The sequence below is a fragment of the Parambassis ranga genome, chromosome 9 (genome assembly GCF_900634625.1).
Source record: "Parambassis ranga chromosome 9, fParRan2.1, whole genome shotgun sequence".
NCBI lineage: Eukaryota > Metazoa > Chordata > Actinopteri > Ambassidae > Parambassis > Parambassis ranga.
Window position 1 is genome coordinate 9,918,517 of NC_041030.1, and position 19,899 is coordinate 9,938,415.

The 19,899-nt window shown below is 40.4% G+C and overlaps 2 protein-coding genes across 13 annotated transcripts in view; both read left to right on the forward strand.

Annotated features, from left to right (window-relative positions):
- Nucleotides 1–11,658, forward strand: part of kiaa0825 (KIAA0825 ortholog) — a 98,497-nt gene extending 86,839 nt beyond the window's left edge. For 3 of the 9 annotated variants that reach the window (XM_028413377.1, XM_028413379.1, XM_028413378.1), the window contains one exon: nucleotides 10,851–11,658. In XM_028413377.1, coding sequence (XP_028269178.1) covers nucleotides 10,851–11,037 — 187 coding nt within the window. In that variant the 3' untranslated portion in view covers nucleotides 11,038–11,658. The remainder of the gene's footprint in view (nucleotides 1–10,850) is intronic. The other 6 variants (XM_028413381.1, XM_028413382.1, XM_028413383.1 and 3 more) reach the window with 4 other exon arrangements.
- A 2,503-nt stretch (nucleotides 11,659–14,161) lies between these two features.
- arb2a (ARB2 cotranscriptional regulator A) overlaps nucleotides 14,162–19,899 on the forward strand; it is a 126,235-nt gene continuing 120,497 nt past the window's right edge. For all 4 annotated transcript variants that reach the window (XM_028413384.1, XM_028413386.1, XM_028413385.1 and 1 more), the window contains exons 1-4: nucleotides 14,162–14,228; nucleotides 14,743–14,883; nucleotides 15,729–15,830; nucleotides 19,157–19,257. In XM_028413384.1, the coding sequence (XP_028269185.1) occupies nucleotides 14,778–14,883; nucleotides 15,729–15,830; nucleotides 19,157–19,257 (309 nt within the window). In that variant the 5' untranslated portion in view covers nucleotides 14,162–14,228; nucleotides 14,743–14,777. The remainder of the gene's footprint in view (nucleotides 14,229–14,742; nucleotides 14,884–15,728; nucleotides 15,831–19,156; nucleotides 19,258–19,899) is intronic.

Genomic DNA, 19,899 nt, shown 5'->3' on the forward strand with positions numbered 1-19,899 from the left:
AGTTTAATACAATACCCCTTTTAGAGCCTATTTAACACAGAGTCTATTGATGTAATGCTGTTAGGAAGACCTCTTTTGGATGTGAGTTTTGGTGAAGTTCAAACAACAGAGAAGGCAGTGTGGGTTGTACTATTACGTTAGCGTCTGATGCACTGTGTGTTTCCGTATCATCGAATGGGAGAGGTACAATAAATGTGTTGCAGTCCCACCTTCGAGAGGCTCTATGGAATGTTGCATGTAGCCTATAGTTTGTTAAAGCTTAATGAAACACCACTGCAGCTGTAGCATGCATTTGCATTCCTAATCAGTGGCTTCTGAAACATTTCAGAAGTTGCTTCTATTTGCTTATTTAATCTACAGCTTTACATGTTGTACTTAGTTGTGCAATAAAAAAAAAGTGACCATGAATCAAAATCCACTGATTGTAAGTATTACATCTGCTTCCTAATCCACTGTGTTGCTGAACAATCTTTGTACCACCCCCTTCAGCAGCTGCAGCTGTACAATACAAGAATGTATGGATGCATATTAAATAGCCATGCCAAACTTTGTATACTGCGCACGCTTACTTTAGGTCAAAATTCTGCCTGTTGCCTGTTTCAAGTACAGTACAGCATTATCTGACTTTAATACATTTTATTTAATAATGTAAATTCTTGACTCATTGCTTTAATGGTCTTTATCTCACCAGGATGCCTCACTAAGTTGTGAGCAAAATTGCTTGAGATGAAGAGTAAAGTGAGATAAAAGTGGAAAAAAAAATGACAGATGAGATCTGACATTTAGCGTTGATGATGGCAGCCTCAGCCAGTAAAGCTGCATATTAGTGCCCCTCACTTCCCTTCATGACCTTCATTGTGCCTGAGCATTAATGCCACTAATGTGCTTAGCTCTTTCTGGCACATTAGTGCTACAAAGAAATGGCAGAAGGGGCTTGTACAGTACATATGCAAAATAGAAGAAAGTTCTTGATATCATGATAAGGTAGAGAAAAAAAAACTAATCTGCATGCCATGCTTGTATTCTTTGGCTTTTTATGATCTGTGTGCCTACAACCAGATTGTGAATGAATGGTGATGTTACCCCGCTCTCTTCATAGAATTTGACAATGTTTGTATTTTGTTTGTAAGAAATACAAAACTGCCAGAGGGCTGTGTGAAGGAGTGTGAGAGTTTGTGCATGTATGCTCTCTCGAGCTGACAATAGACCTTTACAGCATCAAATCCCTACAAGGTGAGGCACAACTTAAAAACCTCTTTTCATCGCTTTCCTTATCTCTTTCACACTGCTGTCGGCAGCAAGAAAGAGAAAGAAAAGTGAGAGAGGGAGCATTATAATTTTATTATAAGGACAGAGGGGGTAAAATGGAGCACGCACGATAAGGATCTGGAGATTAGGATGGAGCAGAACAATAAATTATGCAAAGTGTTTGAAAACACATACAGCTATAATTAAGTGGCATTTGATTTTAAATGAGGTGACAGCGAGGATTTATTTATCTCCTTAACCCCCTAAAACTGCCATTAGCATGGTAGAAAATGAACTGTTTGAAATGGTAAGAGAACAAGGCCCTGATCTGATAGACAATAACAGAGCACCCCCAGCCAAAGACAAACACACACACACAACATAGAAAGGTGAGATCAATGTCTGCATGGACTAATCAGTTCATTGCAGACCCCGCAAATCCACAGGAGCCCATTGCTAATAATGTCATTATGAATTAAGTCTTGATATTGCTGGTGTATTTACAGTATGGTATTCAGTGAGGATTTTCACACCAACTGGTGTTTTCTGACACTAATTTCTCCTCACACAAAGGCAAACATGTTATATTAACTGACATCACAATCAAAGTACTTAGAAAAAAACTTGATCTACCTGAACCACATTTCCCAAAGTACCTGAAAGTTTTAGTTTATTGACTCAAGGTTAAGCACAATTAAGATTTTCACCTTTTCATTATAGATTGTAGATTGCTGTTTAGTACTTTGTTAGGATTTCATCACCAGGAAAACATAAAATGAGGTTTATAATTCAGTCTTTCTCCAACAGCATCTCATCTGTTCATGGGGGGCGTGGACTTGTCGTGATGGTAGCCAAAAATGGAATAAATAGTCGTTACCTAACCAGTTACCCTGTTTTTTAATACCTTACCTTAACCAGTGGCACCATCCCCAACATCCCACCTGACATGGAGCATTGTGTCTGTATTGGTCCCATGGTTGGATCACATTAGACAGTTAAAATGTCACATATTGTCATATATATATTGGCATCATATAGGTACATATTGATGTAAGAGGTACATTTGCATTCCTATGTATAAAGTGGTTTATTCTTGCTTCAAAATGCTGTGAATTTACACCTGCTGGTTGTGCATGCAGTTTGATTGTCTCTTAGCTTTCAGGTGTACTCAAGGTCTCAGGTCATCCTGTGAATGCATTTAATTCATTCACCGTATTATGTGTATTTGCCTTGACATACTTACTGCTACTTTTATTTTTTACTATCTTCTAGCATTTCTACCTTTTTTTCATTTATCAATCTCTCACTATTAAATCAAGCATATTCACAACTTGCTCAACTAAGCCGGTACACACACCATAAAAAAGTAGAATATGCTGAAATGTGCAATTTATTCATAGTGGCTATGGAAATTATACATAACTGGGTTTGAACAGAAGTTTTGCCAGATCAGTGTGTGAGAGCGAGGCCTTTGTCAGAGAGCATGCTGCAGTTTCTCAACCCTCAGCGCTTCTTAGTAGATTTTACACTTCATATATGCACAAATCACAAAGAGAAAGTATTGAATAAATAATAGGATATTTCCTGGTAGCACACTGAGGTGAAATAACAACAAATAACTTTTTTCCCCCTCTGTAGGCTGTTCAGTGGGGAGATATCTTGTTCTCAGTATTTGCGCTTCTGTGTGTGAAGGGGGGCAAAAAATCTAAAGCTACTGACTATTTATCTGAATCATCTTTGTTCATTAATTCATGGCTTATATTTTATGCATTTGGTGACAAGGTTTAAAGGAGCAGACCCAAATACAGACACAAGACACAGAGGCAGATTATGTGTTATGGGAGGCTTTAGTAATTATTCTCCAAAGGGAGCTGGGGGTGTGTAGATCATTTGGTGGCAGCAAAGGTTTGACAACAGAGCCAAAGCTTCAAGTAACTGCAAGGTAAAAGAGAAGTTGAGGTGAGAACAGGTGGATCATGTGCTGCAGTGGACTGCAGAGGAAGGCAGGGGTGGTAGGTAGATGATGTAGACAACTGCTAGACTGATACAGGACAGATCTTGATGAACGGATCTGTTCTAATGAACACAATAGATTCAAGAGCTGGAAAAGGGCCAAAAGTTAGTGTTAACTACTGCAGCGATGGTTGTTAGTGGTAGTAATCACCTTATATTATAGATTGTGCCTGTCTATGGAATCTGACTCAACAGTCTATAATTAATGCCTGTAAAGAGTAGAGTGCATTCTGAATGAAGACTAATGTAATTTGTTGCCGAGTTGGCGACAAGTGTTCATCAGCATCAAAGTCAGATGTTAGTGGGTCTTTCTGGGTTTTGATCTAGTGTGAAAGGGTCTCAATATGCTGTAGTTACTTTGCCTGTTATGAAAACCCCTCCTCCTCTTGCCCTATCCGTCTCCCTCTCTTTGGCACATGGGGGAAGACAGATGGCCTCTGCTGAGATTTTTGATCCCAGAGACCCGCAGACACATTGGAGCTGTTAACAGGTACCTGCTCCTCTGCCAGGTATGATTGACTCGCTGACTGCCCAGCTAACATGGGCTCTTCTTGTTACAGCCAAAACATGCAGGAGGAGGGAATAGGAAAGAGGCAGAGCATGATACTAAGGAGCAGGTGAGAGTAGGCTGTCGTATAAAAGGGCATAATTCATTTGTTTACAAAGGTGTCATTTTAATCCTAACATGAACACGAGTAACCCCCTGAAGGTTGATCAGATAGAAAAAAACAAAAGACAGATTTATTTGGGTTGCTTTTTGGTTTCTGTTGAGGATAATTGTTGTGCCCCATGTAGTGGAAGTTTGAGAGACGGTATCAGACAGTCAGACAAAAGGACACAGCTGAAAGGTGCCACGGTGGTTGGATTTCTTAACGAAGGGCTTCGCTGTAATGATTTACTGTAGCTCGAGCAAGAGAGGTCACAGACACCCAAGCACATACACATTCTTGCATTTCTCAGTGTCACAACTTCCTCTGGGGTGCTGTTTCAGTGAAAGGTGCCAGCCTGCTCAGCCAAGCTCCTAACAAGAGCCAAACAGTTGGAGAATGAGGAGGAAGAAAAGAAAAGGAGAGGCAAGGTGGAGGGGAAAGAGGGGGGTCAGAAAGGAAGATAAGAGGAGCAAAGAGCTGTCAGCCTCCTGGGACACATTCAGAACTCAGTGACTGTGTGAAGCAGTCAGATACTGGCTACACTGACCAGCAGACAGTTGTGTAGACTTGGCAGGTGTTTGGTTATTTGCTGTACAGTCCTTATTTTTACTGCATATAATAATACTTTTACAAGCAGCAAGGATTCTAAATTGGACCTCACCTTGTCGAACACAAACAAAACCCCTCGCCTGTTTTTCTTTTCCTTGAGCAAGATCTGATAGATCAGTCCTACAGAAGAACAGCGAGCCTGTTTGAGAAATGTACCAAAGTGCATCCTGTAGACTAGTACTCACAGTCACACTGTGGTGGACAAGCAGACTAATGATGTCTGAAATACCAGAACAACTGCTATGATATGCTGTGATAATTGCTACCCTCCTGTCCACAGTACAAATAAATGTGGAATCGGTGAGCAAACACATTAATATGGAAATGTCTACATTAATTTAGAGCATGCTCTAAATTATTCAGTAATTAAGCCACTGCAAATTTACACAAACTTTCCCCCGGATGACTGGTGAGAATAGTTAGGAGCTACAGGAAGACATGCGAAAAGATTTGAAATATGTAGTCGCATGTGGCGACTGTTAAAGTTGGCCCACAAAACACTTTTCAGTAATGCAACCATAAACCTCAGATTTATTTTTGCATTAACATTGTTTTCATATCTTTACATTAGTGCTGCAGCAGATGTCACAATAATACCCACTTATAGCACTAAACAAAATAAGTAAATGTCAGTGATAGATGCAATTACATTTTAAAACAAAGAAAGAACAACCCATGAGAGAAGTTGATATCATTTTTTTTGTTTGTCATATTTTAGCTGATTTTGTCAAATATTGATACTCATCTGTTCCTTCAGTGTGAAGCTGCGGTCGGACATTTAAAAACCTGCTTAGGAGGTAAACAGGGTTATGTTTAGGTTAAGGGGTAACACTACAACACTACATTTTACTGGCTACTTTAGGTTAGATACAGTCATCGACACTGCTTGGTTTGGTTTAGAATTAGATTATGGTCTGGATACAAACTCATTTATTTATTATGTGGGAGGCTGCTGTATCCATTTTCCTTTTAAAATTTGACCTCTGTTGTCCTCTATTTTTTTAGCGACGGGTCGTATACATAAAGTGAAAGGTTTTTACCTCTGAGTGTTTGTGCTGTCTACCATACATGTATTGCAGAATTCAAGGAGTGTCAGGTTATACCCATATCAATCGGCAACATTTATACATCATTAATTATATATCATTGGCCCAGAGCTTTCAGAAGTCATCAGTAGAGATGTCAGAGCATTACATCTCCAGTTCTCTCCCTCTTGATCCTGCTCCCTCCACCTCCATTTGGATGTTTTTATGTGTTTTTGTAGGAAAAGGTCCTTTGTGCCCACTGATGTGCTGTCCTTAGATTTGCAGTTGTAGACCATGGCATGTTTGAAGTTTTGTGTTTGCGCAAGCTTCTGTATGTGTGTGTGCGTGTGTGTGTGTGTGTGAATGCTCTGAGCTCAGCCTGGGTGTGTGTTCGTGCTTGAGCAAGAAAAAGCATGTCAACTTGTGTAACTGTGGATGTCCTTTCAAAGGGCCTTCACAGATCTGTCCGGGGCCCTTTGATCAGGCGCTCTAAGACTCGCCTGCTCCCGGCTGCCCTCGAGATGGGAGGGTGTGCGCTGGGTGGGAGATGAGGCTGGTTTGACATGGGTTAGACTGTGTTTTTGACCTGCATGTAAACGTATAAATATCAATACACACACTCTGAGAACATATTGCTGTAGAGTACAACAGACAAAAATTCATGCAAATATGATAAATCCAAATGTCTCCACAAGATTAGAAAGCACTCAAAAAATCAGTGAGGGCATAGATAAGGTAAAGGAGTATTATGATGCATACACTGTGTCGTCTACATTTATGTCAGTACAGGACAAAGCTACAACCCCATGTTTACTTTGAAATATATTTGCTTTGATACTGCATATTTTTGTCCTTGTTGCTTTAGCGAATGTCTTGTAGTTTTTGAGTGGACATCAGTTTATATTAAGATGGATTTCAGGTATGGTCTAATGCTGAGTGGCATCACCGCACTGCACGGACATACTGTAGATCTGACACTGAGTTGATCTGACAATAGAATGGATCAGTGTAGCAGCTAGTAAGTCAGAAGGTAGAGCATAATCCCTTCTGTCAAGTCTCTGTCTTGTCAATATTCAAATCCAGCCAGCTGTCCAATGGCTGTCAGTTACAATCTCCCTCTGGCTTTTGGCCTAGCACAGGCACATATCTAAATTGAATTGGATGTTTGCTTCTCAATGGAAATCGAGTCAAAGAAATGACCCCACCCGCCACCCCACTCCTGTGCCCTATATTGTGAACTTATCAGTTACCCCGGCTGAATTAGTTGTTATGCACAACATTCATTACTGTGTGTGGTCTCCTCTAAAATGCTCTGTTCTAATGAACTCTAATTTTCAGTGTACAGCACTGTACAGAGCATAAAATAAATCTTGTGACATGTTAGGTAGCAATGGATCCAATCCTTGGATCTGTCTTGCAATGCTGAGAAGAAATCTTTAGATTCAGACTTCAGACGAATGCAGAATATAATCCCTCGATTACTGCACTCATCCTTCCATAAGATGCTGTTCATGCATTTACTGACCTCACTGCTAGCTGCTTGCATTTCTTCTGGTCAGGTAGTCACGGAAAACATTAAACAGATTCTCTCGCCTATGGTTGTCTAGAAGCCAGATTTCTATTGATCTCCAAAAGTTGTTGAGACCTCATCATTAATGATTTTTGTAGACACTTAAGAAAGGTTCATTTTCATATAAAAAGTCTTGTTAAAATCAACCTTCATGCTAATACCTGGTCCTGATACTTAGATGTGTGAAAATGTGAGAACAACCTGACTCCAAAAGTCTGAAACTGGAGGGCATTTAACTGCTCCCTCTCTCCCTCTCTCTCTTGTCTCTGGTCTCTTTCTTGTTCAGTGCCTCTCTCCCTACTTCTCTGACACATGTCGCCCTGGCATGCATGGAAAGGCCTGACCTTTGGAAAGTTTAGCACTTTAAATATTTAGGCTTGGGTTATGATGGATCCTCCAGGCCCTGCTGCAATGTGCAAAGCCTCTGATTAGGGCTGCTGTCAGAGTCATTTAGCAGAGTGTCTGGCTGTCGGTGGCGCTCTCTGTTTGACAGGCAAGCCTTTTAAACAAACAGAGGTCCCAGTGGCAGAGCAGGCAGGGCACCCCGTGCAGCACAAACACCCACCACGCTGAGAGAAACCACTCAGCCCGCTGACAGCTGCAGAACAAACCACTGGCCACTGTCTCTCGTGATCTTTCAGGCACTCTGTCTTTTTGCTCACTCACTTTCTTTCACACAGTCTGTACTTGTACCTCTGCCTGTTTTATTTTGTTCTTTCTTGCTCACTTTTTTTCTTATCCTCTCTCCATGGTGATTTTTTTCCCCCTTCTCAGCCAGTGTTTACCTCTCGAGGAGACAAGAATATTCCTCAAGTCCAACATCAAAGTTTCAGCTGTGTTGTTTTCAGTAAGATTTAGTTAGTAAGTTGATTGTCTGATGATCTCTGAGCAAGGCTTATGCTCTCTTAATTTGTTGAACATCACTACTCATTATCAGCTGAAAATCAGGATAGATGCTTTCTGTCTTGCGCCTGCATCATCCCATGATTAGGACAGCTTACATTGATGTTCACATTGAAATATATCTGAGCCAGCCTTTTCATCTCACTCTGAGACAATCTGCCGTGGCATCAATCCTGTAAATATATGAGTCTTAATATGTGTGTCCTATTCTGTATTCAGAGGAAGAGCCAAGTCAGCAGCTCCAGTATTAATGCATGAGAAATGAGCAGAGCCCATAAGAATTAAAGGGTAAGACTCCCCTTATTAAGATGTAAATTCCAGGGGAAAACTTGCCGAAATGAGGATACAGTGAAGTTACTGTCAACTTTAGCCTACTTATGCATTTCTAAGAAGCATTGTTGTGTTGTAGTTGTTGAAATTAGATACACACTGCAAAGCACCTTGTGTATTTCTTTATCTCATTTTCAGCACAAGACCAACCAGCCTCAACGAATATGCAAGCAATACTTTACAGAACAATTTACACTTTTGGCAACATTATCTAGTGACAGTTTACATGGCAACTATCGTGGTAATTCAATCTGTGTGTGTGTATGTAGCTTCCCCCCCACCTCCACCCCCCTTCTCTCTCTACCTCTGCCTTTCTCTCATTTCAAATTTGCACTTAACACCTTCCTGGGGAAAGGCTTCTCATTCATCAACAGTGTTTGTCCCAGTGACAAGCAGGGCGCCTCCTGCATATCAATATCTGCTAAGACAATGCTGAGCCTGTAACCTTCAGCTAAATGTCATTCTGCTTAATCCTATTTGAAAATTAAACATTGAAAAACCTTTAGCGTACCTTCCTGTCTTCCTTCCTCTCTCGCTCCCTCCTTTATTGGCTGCCAGTTTTCTATTCTTCCTCACTCCCCTCCTGCTCTTGCTTTGCACACAGCATGACATTTTTATTGTTGTGTTTGAGTATTTTGTATCTCATAATAGTTGTTTGGTAGAACATATTTTAAGGGTACAATTTTAGACTAGGCTTGTGAGAAGTTTGAGACAATACATATAAAGATGAGGCATTTGAGTGATCCTTGGATCACACCGTTCTGTAACGTGAATCTGCATCTAGCATACCCTCTAATATGAGAGTCATTTGTTTTCTATCATGTTGACAGACGGGTAGTCATTGAAGGAGGTTGTTAATACATTTATAACTGAAGGTCTTCAATAAACAGCCATAGGATAGCTAGGAGCTCACCATCGAGTGTTTGTTTTTATTTGTCAGTGCTGATAGCTGCATCAGATCATCATGAAGGATGGTGCGATGATTTGCACACAGCAATATATATATATATATATATATATATATATATATATATATATATATATATATATATATATATATATATATATATATATACACTTTGGCATTGCCTGCCAATGATGAACATTTCAAAATCTATGTGCTATAAAACTTCAAGAGGGCTAAGAAAAAAACAAGCAGACAGAAAAATCTGTTTCCCTCCTCTAGCCATTGATAAAACGAGAATAACTTGTGTGCCTATTGTTGCCATACACTATGACTTTCTTCTTTGTTCTCTACCTTTCATTAGAGACAGTCCACTTACTTTTTGAAGGATGTCGAGAGATAGACTAAATTACCCAGAGAAACTTGTGACAAAAGTTGTGCATGTGCCTCCCTGTCACAGCGTATATACATAAACAGATCCGCCTCTTATAGAAAGTAATTACTACACTGATAGTGTTTGAGAAATGGAGAAAGACCTTCGTTGAAATACACACCATACACAGAAGTTGAGACTTCATCAAAGTGCGTGGAGAGGTGCACTTCTTAGTATGCATGAAACACGTGCGTGCTGCACTTGGTGTCTTCCTCCTCGCACACATGTACGCCTCGCACACATGCTCAAAGCACAACTATATGGTGTGTGTTTGAAGATACAGTGAGAAATCGGAGGGGAGGGGAGGGCAGGATAAAAGGAGACGCAGAGATTGCAATGAAAATGCAATCATTTGCAGTCAGACAGATATAATTCTTCTTTGGAGGGAGTGTGGTGCGGCAGCTCAAAGGCAGCCTTTAGCCAGCTCTCCATATGGATTTGATTGACCACAGTCACTCGTCAAGGGATTCAATTGAAATACTGAGAGTGAATTACAACGTGACTTCCCTTGATGTCTTCATATTGAAGCCCTCCATCTAGTCTGTGGCTTGAAGAATTAGAAAATGTGATGGAGAGACATAAGTGCAGCGGCGATTAAACAAGATGGAGCAGCCACATGATACAGTATGCGGAGCAATTTCTACCATAAAAATAATCTGTCACCTAAACAGGGACGGTTTTAACACAGTGGGATGGAAGAGAGATCCAGTGTTTGAGAAGCAAAAGTGTCTATTCTGCTTAATTTTACTTTTATTGTGTTCAAGAGCAGATTTTTTTATGTGTGTGTAAGACACCTGGGAAATAGTAAAAGTGCATATTTACATGAGTGCAAAATGGCAGTGACCCACACTGTATGAAAAACAAAAGGAGGCTTTTGTGTGGTACATAGTGCAGCATATGTGTGTTCAATGGTATGTACTCAGTTGAAATCAAGCCAAACAACTACCACTGGGGTCCATTCTTCTCTTGGCAAGAGATTAAAACAAGACACTTTGCTGCAATTTGTTGGTGTACTGATTTGTATGTTGCCACGATCCTCATACATCAACTTGACATATAGTTGAGGATGCATACAGGAGTTTCTGTTGAGTATATTTTAATTTAACCCTGAGCGACAAATGTTCTGTTGATGTTAAAATGACTCATTTGTCTTGATACTTTCCAGGTGGGAAATGCAGGAGGATGCGGAGCTGGAGGATGGAGAGAAAGAGTTGGTGGAGGAACTTCACAAGACCTTTTTTGTGTGCTGCTGCAACCCGGAACAGCAGGACCCTCCTGAAACAGATGAGGCACCAGTAGAGCAACAACCCCAGAGGGAAACACAGCCATCCGTTAAAAGTGCTGCCCAATGACAGTCCACGCAGTTGGGATTTTTATATATATGTTGTAAATGTTTGCTTGTAACATCCACTCGCAGCTAAAGGTACGACGTCTGTGGGTGCACGTTTGTCAGTAGAATTGGGTTCGTACGTGTACTGTATTCTGCAAATTTGCATATGTGTGCGCATACAAAACATGAGAGAGGGAGAGGACAAAAAAACCAGAAGAGTGTGAGAGATGGTGCTTCCCTCTTTATGCACACACCTCAGACAAACTCTCTGTGCTCCTCTGTGCTGCATCAGATCCATTTCATCTTTTTGGAACACATCTGCAGAAATCAGTTCTGGGAAATGGAGAGCCTGGGTTTGTTTGCCTGGGACAAGACGGGATTGTGTGATCATTGTAGGTAGTTGAAGTTTTTTTTTTTTTTTTGAGGCAGTCAGTGTGAAGACGTTGGTGTCAGCATACTTTCTCCTAGTTCCTGAAAGAAAACATCAAATATTATAGTTGGGAACAAGGATGATGTTATGTTTTGATTACAGTGTGTCCCAAAAATCTGCCCCACTATGTTATATCAGTCGGTATTTTGTGCAAAGTGAGAAAACATTTTATTTTATGTGTAACACGATTGCTCAGTGTATTTTTTTTTCCAATGTGTCCGTATTTTGCTATTTATGAGAGGGACTGTTTTAGAATTAAACATGAAAATAAAAACATGTTCTTACATACCCACTGAAAATTCCTTTCCTGTCGTATGATCAATATGTGTGATCTTTTTGCAATCAATAATTTATGACGACTATAAAGTTATGTTTCTGAATACATACATCATCTGATGCTCAAACAAAGGATTTAACAGCTGAAGGAAAGCTCTTTTCATCAACAGGGATATAAATTCAGCATACAGAGGCTACTACACATCATGATCCCTTCGAGAAAGGAGAGAAAGAGAGAGGTTTCTTTCCTTTAACTAGATTCTCGATGCAAATGTAGCAAGATTATGATCGTCAAACTACTTAGAGAAGACAAAACACAACAAAATACTCAGCAACTGAAATCTGCTTTTGTCTCAGAATAAAGGATAAACAGCAGCAAAACAACATTAGTTCTTGCTAAACGTACTGTATTTAATGTAACAATAAACCTGTTTTATTTTGGTGTTGAAGAAAAAGACATTTTTGCCAAGCTAAAGTGTTCTTTTATGATAACTGTTTTTTGCAGCCACAACAACAAAAAAAGCTTTGATTTCCTTCTTTTTTCCCTCTTAGAGTTGTTCACGTATCCATTTGTATTTCCATTGTTAACAGGTGATAGGCTAAGAAGACAACTGTCAGTAAAGCTGACAGTTAATTCACAACAAAGCATTACAAAAGAAAATCTATTATGCATATTTATTTGGGGATTATTGAACCTACATAAGCATTTTATAATCCCATAACTCACGATAACACAAGTATAAAGAATAAACAGTCGCAGCATTTTTTTTTCTATTTCAGTTGATCATGCTTAGTATAGTTCATTGTCCAAAGCAAATGTTCATAGCAGAAACATGATGCTTCTGTTTGCACACTGCATCCACTGAGCATAACAAGCTTTGTGTCAGCATGAAGTGAGCAACATGCTATGTTACACCAAGGCCATATTGCAGCTATAGCACATCTATTGGCTTATTGTTTTCCAATTTTAGAGTTAATTCCAACATTAACACCCAGAACTGACCAATAATTAACACATTTCACCCAGTAGTAGAAGTATTCAGATTCATAGCTTAGCAAGTGCCAATAATGTGATGGGAAAATACTCAGTTGCCCTTCAAAATCCTGTGTGAGTTACACAGTTACACTCTGTTCTTATTAATCCTGAGACCACGCCCTTGGTCTGGTCTCAGGTGCTGTGCAGTGTGTGAGAAGCATGTCCTTTGTCTTGTCAACCCTCTGCGGGTATCATTGCCATAATATGTCATCTCTGTCTCTTATTTGGGTGTCCCATTTGCTGCATCTTCAGAGCTCTGCTCGAGGAAACAGAAACTCAGCTCCCGAGAGGAACAACTTCCAGAGGCTATCTTGAAGTAGGACATCCAGCTTTAGTCTAACACCTGATTTAAATGAACAGGATGTGGCAGGTACTTTGTTTTTTTTAAGGGTCACTTGGAGCATAAAATTAAAATTAGGTAGGTTAAAATATCAAATGTTACATAGGGGAAGTAAAATATTAACAGCGTCCAAGTAAATCCAGTACCTGTTATGGAGTTATGGAGGCTCAAAGTAATTCTGCAGCAGGTTAGTGACCCTAAACATACAGTCAGAGTCATAAAGAACTGTCTTTAGGGAGTCCTGCTAGTTGCAGCAGATGGTAAAGCCCCCACACAGCTCTGATCCCAACACCACTGAGTCAGTCTGAGAATACCTGAAGAGACAGAAGCAAAAAGAAACAGTCTGAACCCACGTAAGAAGTGTAGAAAAAAGCTGGGAACAACCTACCTGCCAAGGATCTACAAAAGTGTAAAAAAAAATAGGGCGAATGATGTGAGTCTATTATTGATTTGTTTTAGGTTGTTTTTTCCTGCCTATTGCACCTGTTGTGTCGTTAATTCAGGATTCAGATTTAGAGCAGCAGTGAAAGGAAATTGCAGTTCTCTCTGTGCAAAACAAATAGCATAATAAATAAAAACACAACAAATAGGTAAAAAAAGCAAAAATAAATAAATGAATAAATAAATAAATACAAGAAAATAAAAATAAACCCAAATTAAAGATAAATGAAACATCGTTTGTGCCATACCACCTGTCCAGGGATTACAGCTGAAAATAAATAAAACAACTGAATGTTTATTTCAATTAAACAACAACTGTATATTATTTAAATATTATATTGGCGGATTACCAGCAGTTCTTAAGAAGCTTTAGACCGATGCGCATATTGCATATTGTTGGTGTTGATGTAAAACAGTGCATATGCCTAAAATAAAATATATAATTACGTATCACACATACTACATAGCGATAGCAGTAACGTACAGCAAAGGCACATGGTCACCCAGAGAGAAACACCTGTGCGGGCTGCTGCAGCTGCTGTGCTACTGTCTCTTTAAATATCCCTTCCAGTCCGTTGTCCCGGTAACCCGGAAGCCTCGTGCGCTCCACGCTGAACCGCTCAGAGAGTCCTTCCTGTTTTAGGAAATACAAGGAAGCGTCAGCAACTGGACAGTCGTGTAACACTGATGGTGCGTGAGTCGAACACAAAGCATGCATGCGTCTCCTGTAAACAGCTGTTCCTCCCGGAGCCGCTCTGTTTCGCTCGGTTGAAGTAAACGTCTTGTAAAACAAACAACAACAACAACATAACATCCTAGTGTAGCCGTTCGCAGTGGCTCCATGGAGAGCGACTCTTTAAAAACATCAGCAGGTGTTGATTGGTGATGAGTAGATGACAGTGCAGGCTCAAGTGCTGTGAAATATGCTTCTTCACAGCCTGCTGCGTAGTTTTAAAGCAAAAATAGTTTCGTTTCGAATGCATAAGTAACTCACAAAGTAAAAGTAACGTAAGGAACACGGGGCTGCAGCCATAACTGATAGTTACATCCTGTGTGGCGTTACGGTTGACAAACGGTTAAAATATGAAATATCACCATTTTATACCCCAAGGTAGACGTAGTGGCAGTAAAGTGTGTTCTGGCCTGATGCCATCTTACAGATCATGATGTCCAGGCTAACACCTCTGATTCTTGTGTGTGACAGGGTTCCTCTCAGTAACCTCAGGGAGCGGAGGACCCATGCTCTGTCATCTTTGTGCTGCCACACCAGCCCTGTACCTACTGTGCATCACCATGGCTCAGGTTGCTGGCCAGGAGGAGCGAGAGAAAACTCCTGCACTCAAAGGTGAGCTAACATTCGAACTGAAACTGTGGATCACTGTTAATGAGAGAGATAAGATAAGAAGATACACAATTATCAGATTATGGATCACTAATAATGATTGTTTATGTCCCTAAGGTGGCTTTACACAACATATAGTTTTCATGGATTTGTTCCAGTACCAAATCTGCACAGTCTTCACTAAATTACAGCATCATCTCTGCAGCATTCACAACATTAATGATTTAAAATGTCTAGGAATAGGATTTAATGGCTAAAAGAGAACCACTGTGGCTCTGATTCACATTCTTCCACTGTAGTGAATTTCTTGCCACAGTTCCAATTCCATGCCACAGTTTGGTGGTCAGCTAAACTTTGGCTCAACCTGTACAATTTGCTTTTCCATAAGTACTTACACAAGCTTACACTGAAGTTCAGAGATGTCAACGTTGACATTAGAGACTAAGTTTCTCTTAAAGTGACATGCTTCCTCTGACCGTTTTGCTTGTTTTCATGGGTTTAAACCATGTATGACTCACAGCATCCGTTGTTGCTGGGAAAAAAATTTCCAAAACAACTCGATTCTGGTAAAATTGCATGAATCCATATTTTGCAAATAATAAAACCAAACCAATTTTCTGTTAGTCATAGAACTCATTTCACAGTTCACAAAATCAAAAGCCTTCTATGTATCATTTTTTCCCCCTTAAGGTTTATAATTATTGGCATCACAAATACATTACAAACAAACATTTTCTACCTTCCCTTCAGTCAGTCCATAGTGATGTAATTTTGCTAAATAATATGATATTATGAAGTAAAAATAATCAAAATTTCATCTCTCCTTTATTTTCTCTCTTCATCCATAGATCTGCTATCAGGGATAGATTTAGATGAGCTCATGAAGAAAGATGAACCTCCTTTCATTTTCCCCAAAACACTGGAGGAGTTTGAATATGCCTTCAATGAATGTAAGTACATACCGGCAGGTGTCCTGACGTTCTGCCGCTTTAACATGGAGACGCTGCTGACAGTTTAGAAACGCTCAGCTCAAGTGAATCGGGTGTTGCAATGATGGCATTTACATTCACATCAGTGTCTAGGTTTTGTTCCCTTTCATATCCAGAAAGCAGCTAATTCATGATCACCAGAAGTGTCCAGGTGTATGATCGTCTTTATACACGTGTCACAGCAGGCCTTATCAGAACATAAGGTGTCACAGTATTCTGGTTTCTAGCTTGATTCTTGATGTTCAACACAGGAATATGGTATTATCTATGTTTCTAGGTTGTTTACTGTAAAATTATGATCATATTCAGGTTGCTGATGCATACTCGTTGTTGCAACTGATGGGACCAAACCCATTGATTGTACGCTCCATTTGTTTTAGCTTGTGACCTCTTAAAATGAATCAGTATGTACTTGTGAACCTCTGTCATATCCTGATGAAATTCCTCAAAGTGTAATTTCCCTTTGAAACTTATTATATTGTTTCATTTGAATAGTCGTTACTGACCTGAAGAGGTGAACCTCATATTTCAAATAAGGTAGCATTGGGAAAATCAATTCAGATTTGCAATAAAACAATATTTTTCCAGCCTTCTCTTATCATCTCGTGGAATTAATCGTGAGATCACTGGACAGGTCCCAGCCTGCAGGATGGGGACTGTGGTAATTATAGCTCTGTTCAGAGTTATGTCAACGTTTTTGAATTAATGACCTAAAACTGTCTCCTTGAGACTACAGGTATAGGTACATGTCAGTCAACAGTGACAGGAAGGAGAGGAGCTGAGGGGTGTGGGTCCAGATGATATAAAAGTCTCCATAGGATTCTCTTGGCCAGCTTTAATCAAAGCAGGTGGAGAGAAAAAGGAAGAGCAGGGAATGTAGTGGTGCTGGTGATTTTGGCTCTTAGTATTCCCCTGTAATCGTCTCTCTCTCTCTCTCTCACCCCCTCTGTTCTCTGTCAGTGTCTCTGCTGGCTGTCTGGCTGGCTGAGTGGGGGACATGTTGTGTACTCTACGGCCCGTCAGTAACCTACTCAGCCTTGCCCTCTGCCTGACGGAGCATTTGCATAACCTCGCTGTGCCTAAGAACAGCGACACAGAGACTTATCCCTCCAACCCTCCACCTCCAAGCCCGCCAACCACCCTACCCCACCCTCAAGTCCTAGCTCAGTCTACCATGGAGGCAGGAACACATTCAGAGACTCTTCATCTTCTCTTCTTCATGCTCCTGTCTCTGTCTTGCATTTTCTCTTCCTTTCTCTGTATTTCTCTATTTCTGTTCCTGTCCCACTCAAAATCTCCAACAGCTCACCCACACACACACAGACGTATACACACCCAACCAATCTGTCTGTCTTGTCAATTTCTTCTCAGGCCTGTTTTTGAAGGATAGCATTTCCATTAAAGCCACGGTGGCCCTCAGGCAATGTCTCTAGTATGTCGACTCTCAGTCACTCTGGCTTGCAGGCATTTCTATAGCTACATCCAGGCTACCTTAGCTCAAGACAGGTGGAACAAAAATGTTAATTTGACCATGTAATGATGTGAATACAGAAGAGGCTGTGTACAATAGTTTGCAGGTATCTTAATCACTGAAGATGATGGCTTCATCTCGCTAGCCCTCCGGTTTTCCATTACTGGATATCCAAGGTTATGTACACCTAATTAAGCGGCCAAATTGAGAACAGAATGCTAATTATGACAGAAAAAAGAGGAGAAAAGTTGAGAAAATGTTATTCCTTTGAGAGGATGTGTCGAGGGAGACGGTGAAGCCGATCACCCCCCAGCCCATACACACACGCACACACACACACCTACACCTTCTTCTCTCCTTCCCTCACACACACACACACACACACGGCCCTTTTCTTTAGTAGGTTTTCATTACAACTCCACTCTTAGGCAGTAGTGTTTAGATCCTCAACCGTCCATGAATGCATAATTGATTCTCTTCAAGGTACCCAACTTTTCACTTGTCTCCTTTTCTACCTCTCAGGCACAAATGTGTCTTTTAATGCAACATGATGACGGCAAACCTATATTCAGGATTACATGTTGTCCATGAAAGCGAAAGCTGTAATACACAGTGAGCAAGCGGCAATGTAAGATTCATCACATTGATAGAGGTGTGGAAATGGTAGCAATTTAGAAGGAAATGAAAAAAAGTGCTCATGCAATCTTTTATCTCATGAAGATGTGATATTTTTTTATATCTCGGATAGGTTTCCCCATGTTGTGCAATAATTGAGAAAGTATGAGAGCCCCCTGGCTATTTGGGTTAAGTATGTGTACTTTTTTGCGGTTTAGCTCTCACACACTTTGCAGTCATAAAGGTCAAAATTAAATTTAACACTGTTTAGTGTTTTATTGTGTCGCAGTGTCAACTGTAGGATCGATGGGCTCATTGCTAAGGTAGTGGTTCCAGAGCTGCACAAGGGTAATTGGTTCAAAAAGTAGTACCATCTCTGAACAGCATATTCCTGTTTTATATGAAAACAACTTCTCTGAATTAAAATAAATCACCTGAACATTGTTCCAAAGACCTTTTGTTTACTTTCTGACAATCCCTGTATGTTGTAATGGCACTGTAACTCACTTGATACAATTTACAGAAGCACACATACTTAAGCCCAGTGATGCTGTGTGCCCACACCTGGTCTTCCTGGCTGGAGCTGCTGATGTGTGTGTGCGTGTGTGTGCGCAAGCTTTGCTGTTTAGGGTGATTGGCTGATGCCCAGGCAACATCCTCAAAGGAATTACAAGGAGCAGTTGTCATTGTAGCAAAATGCATGCCAGGCCACCTTTTCCCACACCCCCTTTAGTCTTTGCTCTAGGAGATTTCAGGTGAAAAAAGGAAGGGACAGAAATGTGGCCTGTCGCCAGTGTGAGCAACGAAAGAGAGGGAGACAGCGATGGCCACGGTTAAAGAGAAAGGGGAGAGGCTTTTAGACGAGGGAAGAGACAGAGAGGGAAAGAGAATTTTTACCATACCAGCTGTCCAGCTCTGGCCTGCCAGACTACCCAGAAGGCTGTTAGAGTCGTGACTGTAAGAATGCTGCTGCATCCACAGGCCTTGTACCTGCCAGATGGGGGGGTCTGAGGGAGGGAGAAGACGGAAGTTAAAAGGCTAGCAGACATAAAAATAGAAATTATAAAACAAGCAGTAAAAACAAAAATCAGTCAAGCATTGTGCATAATTTGTCTGATAGATGAATATTTTCATATTCTTAAAACAGGTATCAGGTATCTGTTGTATGTTTTTTTTCCTTGATTATATCTATCTTCCACAGATGGCCAGCTCAGACATATAAGGACAGGTGAACCTTTTGTGTTCAATGCCAGAGAAGATCTCCACCGCTGGAACCAGAAACGCTATGAGGCCCTTGGAGAGGTAACACACTGCTTATTCTGAAAAAACTGGCAGTACCCCCCTTTTTTAAGCTTCATTTATCCAAGTTAAGCCACTTTGCCCTCAGCTGCTGAGCCTTTTGGGATTTTTTGTCAATTTTAAAACAAGATGTTGTAAAGGTGGATGTTTGTTTGAAGAGCAAACGGTTATGTCACACTAAGTTACAACAAACATGGATGCTGCAGTTTTTACATTATGCAGTAAATCCCCAAAACTAAACGAACAGACTTTAATGGGAAAAAATATAAAATAATATAATAATAATATAAATCATATATTATATGAACACTACACACAGTATGTGTGTTTGTGAGGGAAGGGAATGAGAAAAATAATCGGAGTGCAGCGCAGGCTACTGCAACTTATATACCCACTGTGTTGATCAAACTACCTGCCTATAATACACACCATAATGGAGGTCTGTCTGCATCGCTCTGATGGCAACTGCAGGCCTGACACATCCTGTGTAAAAACTGAATCATTAGCTGCCTCAACCTCTTTCCATGACTGTGCAACATGAACAAGTTGGTATATTTTGAAGACTTGCTGATGCGTGCAGGACTGGTGTAAATGCGATTTGACCACAGATGACACAGGCAGGACACTGAAAGCTACTTTTGAGCT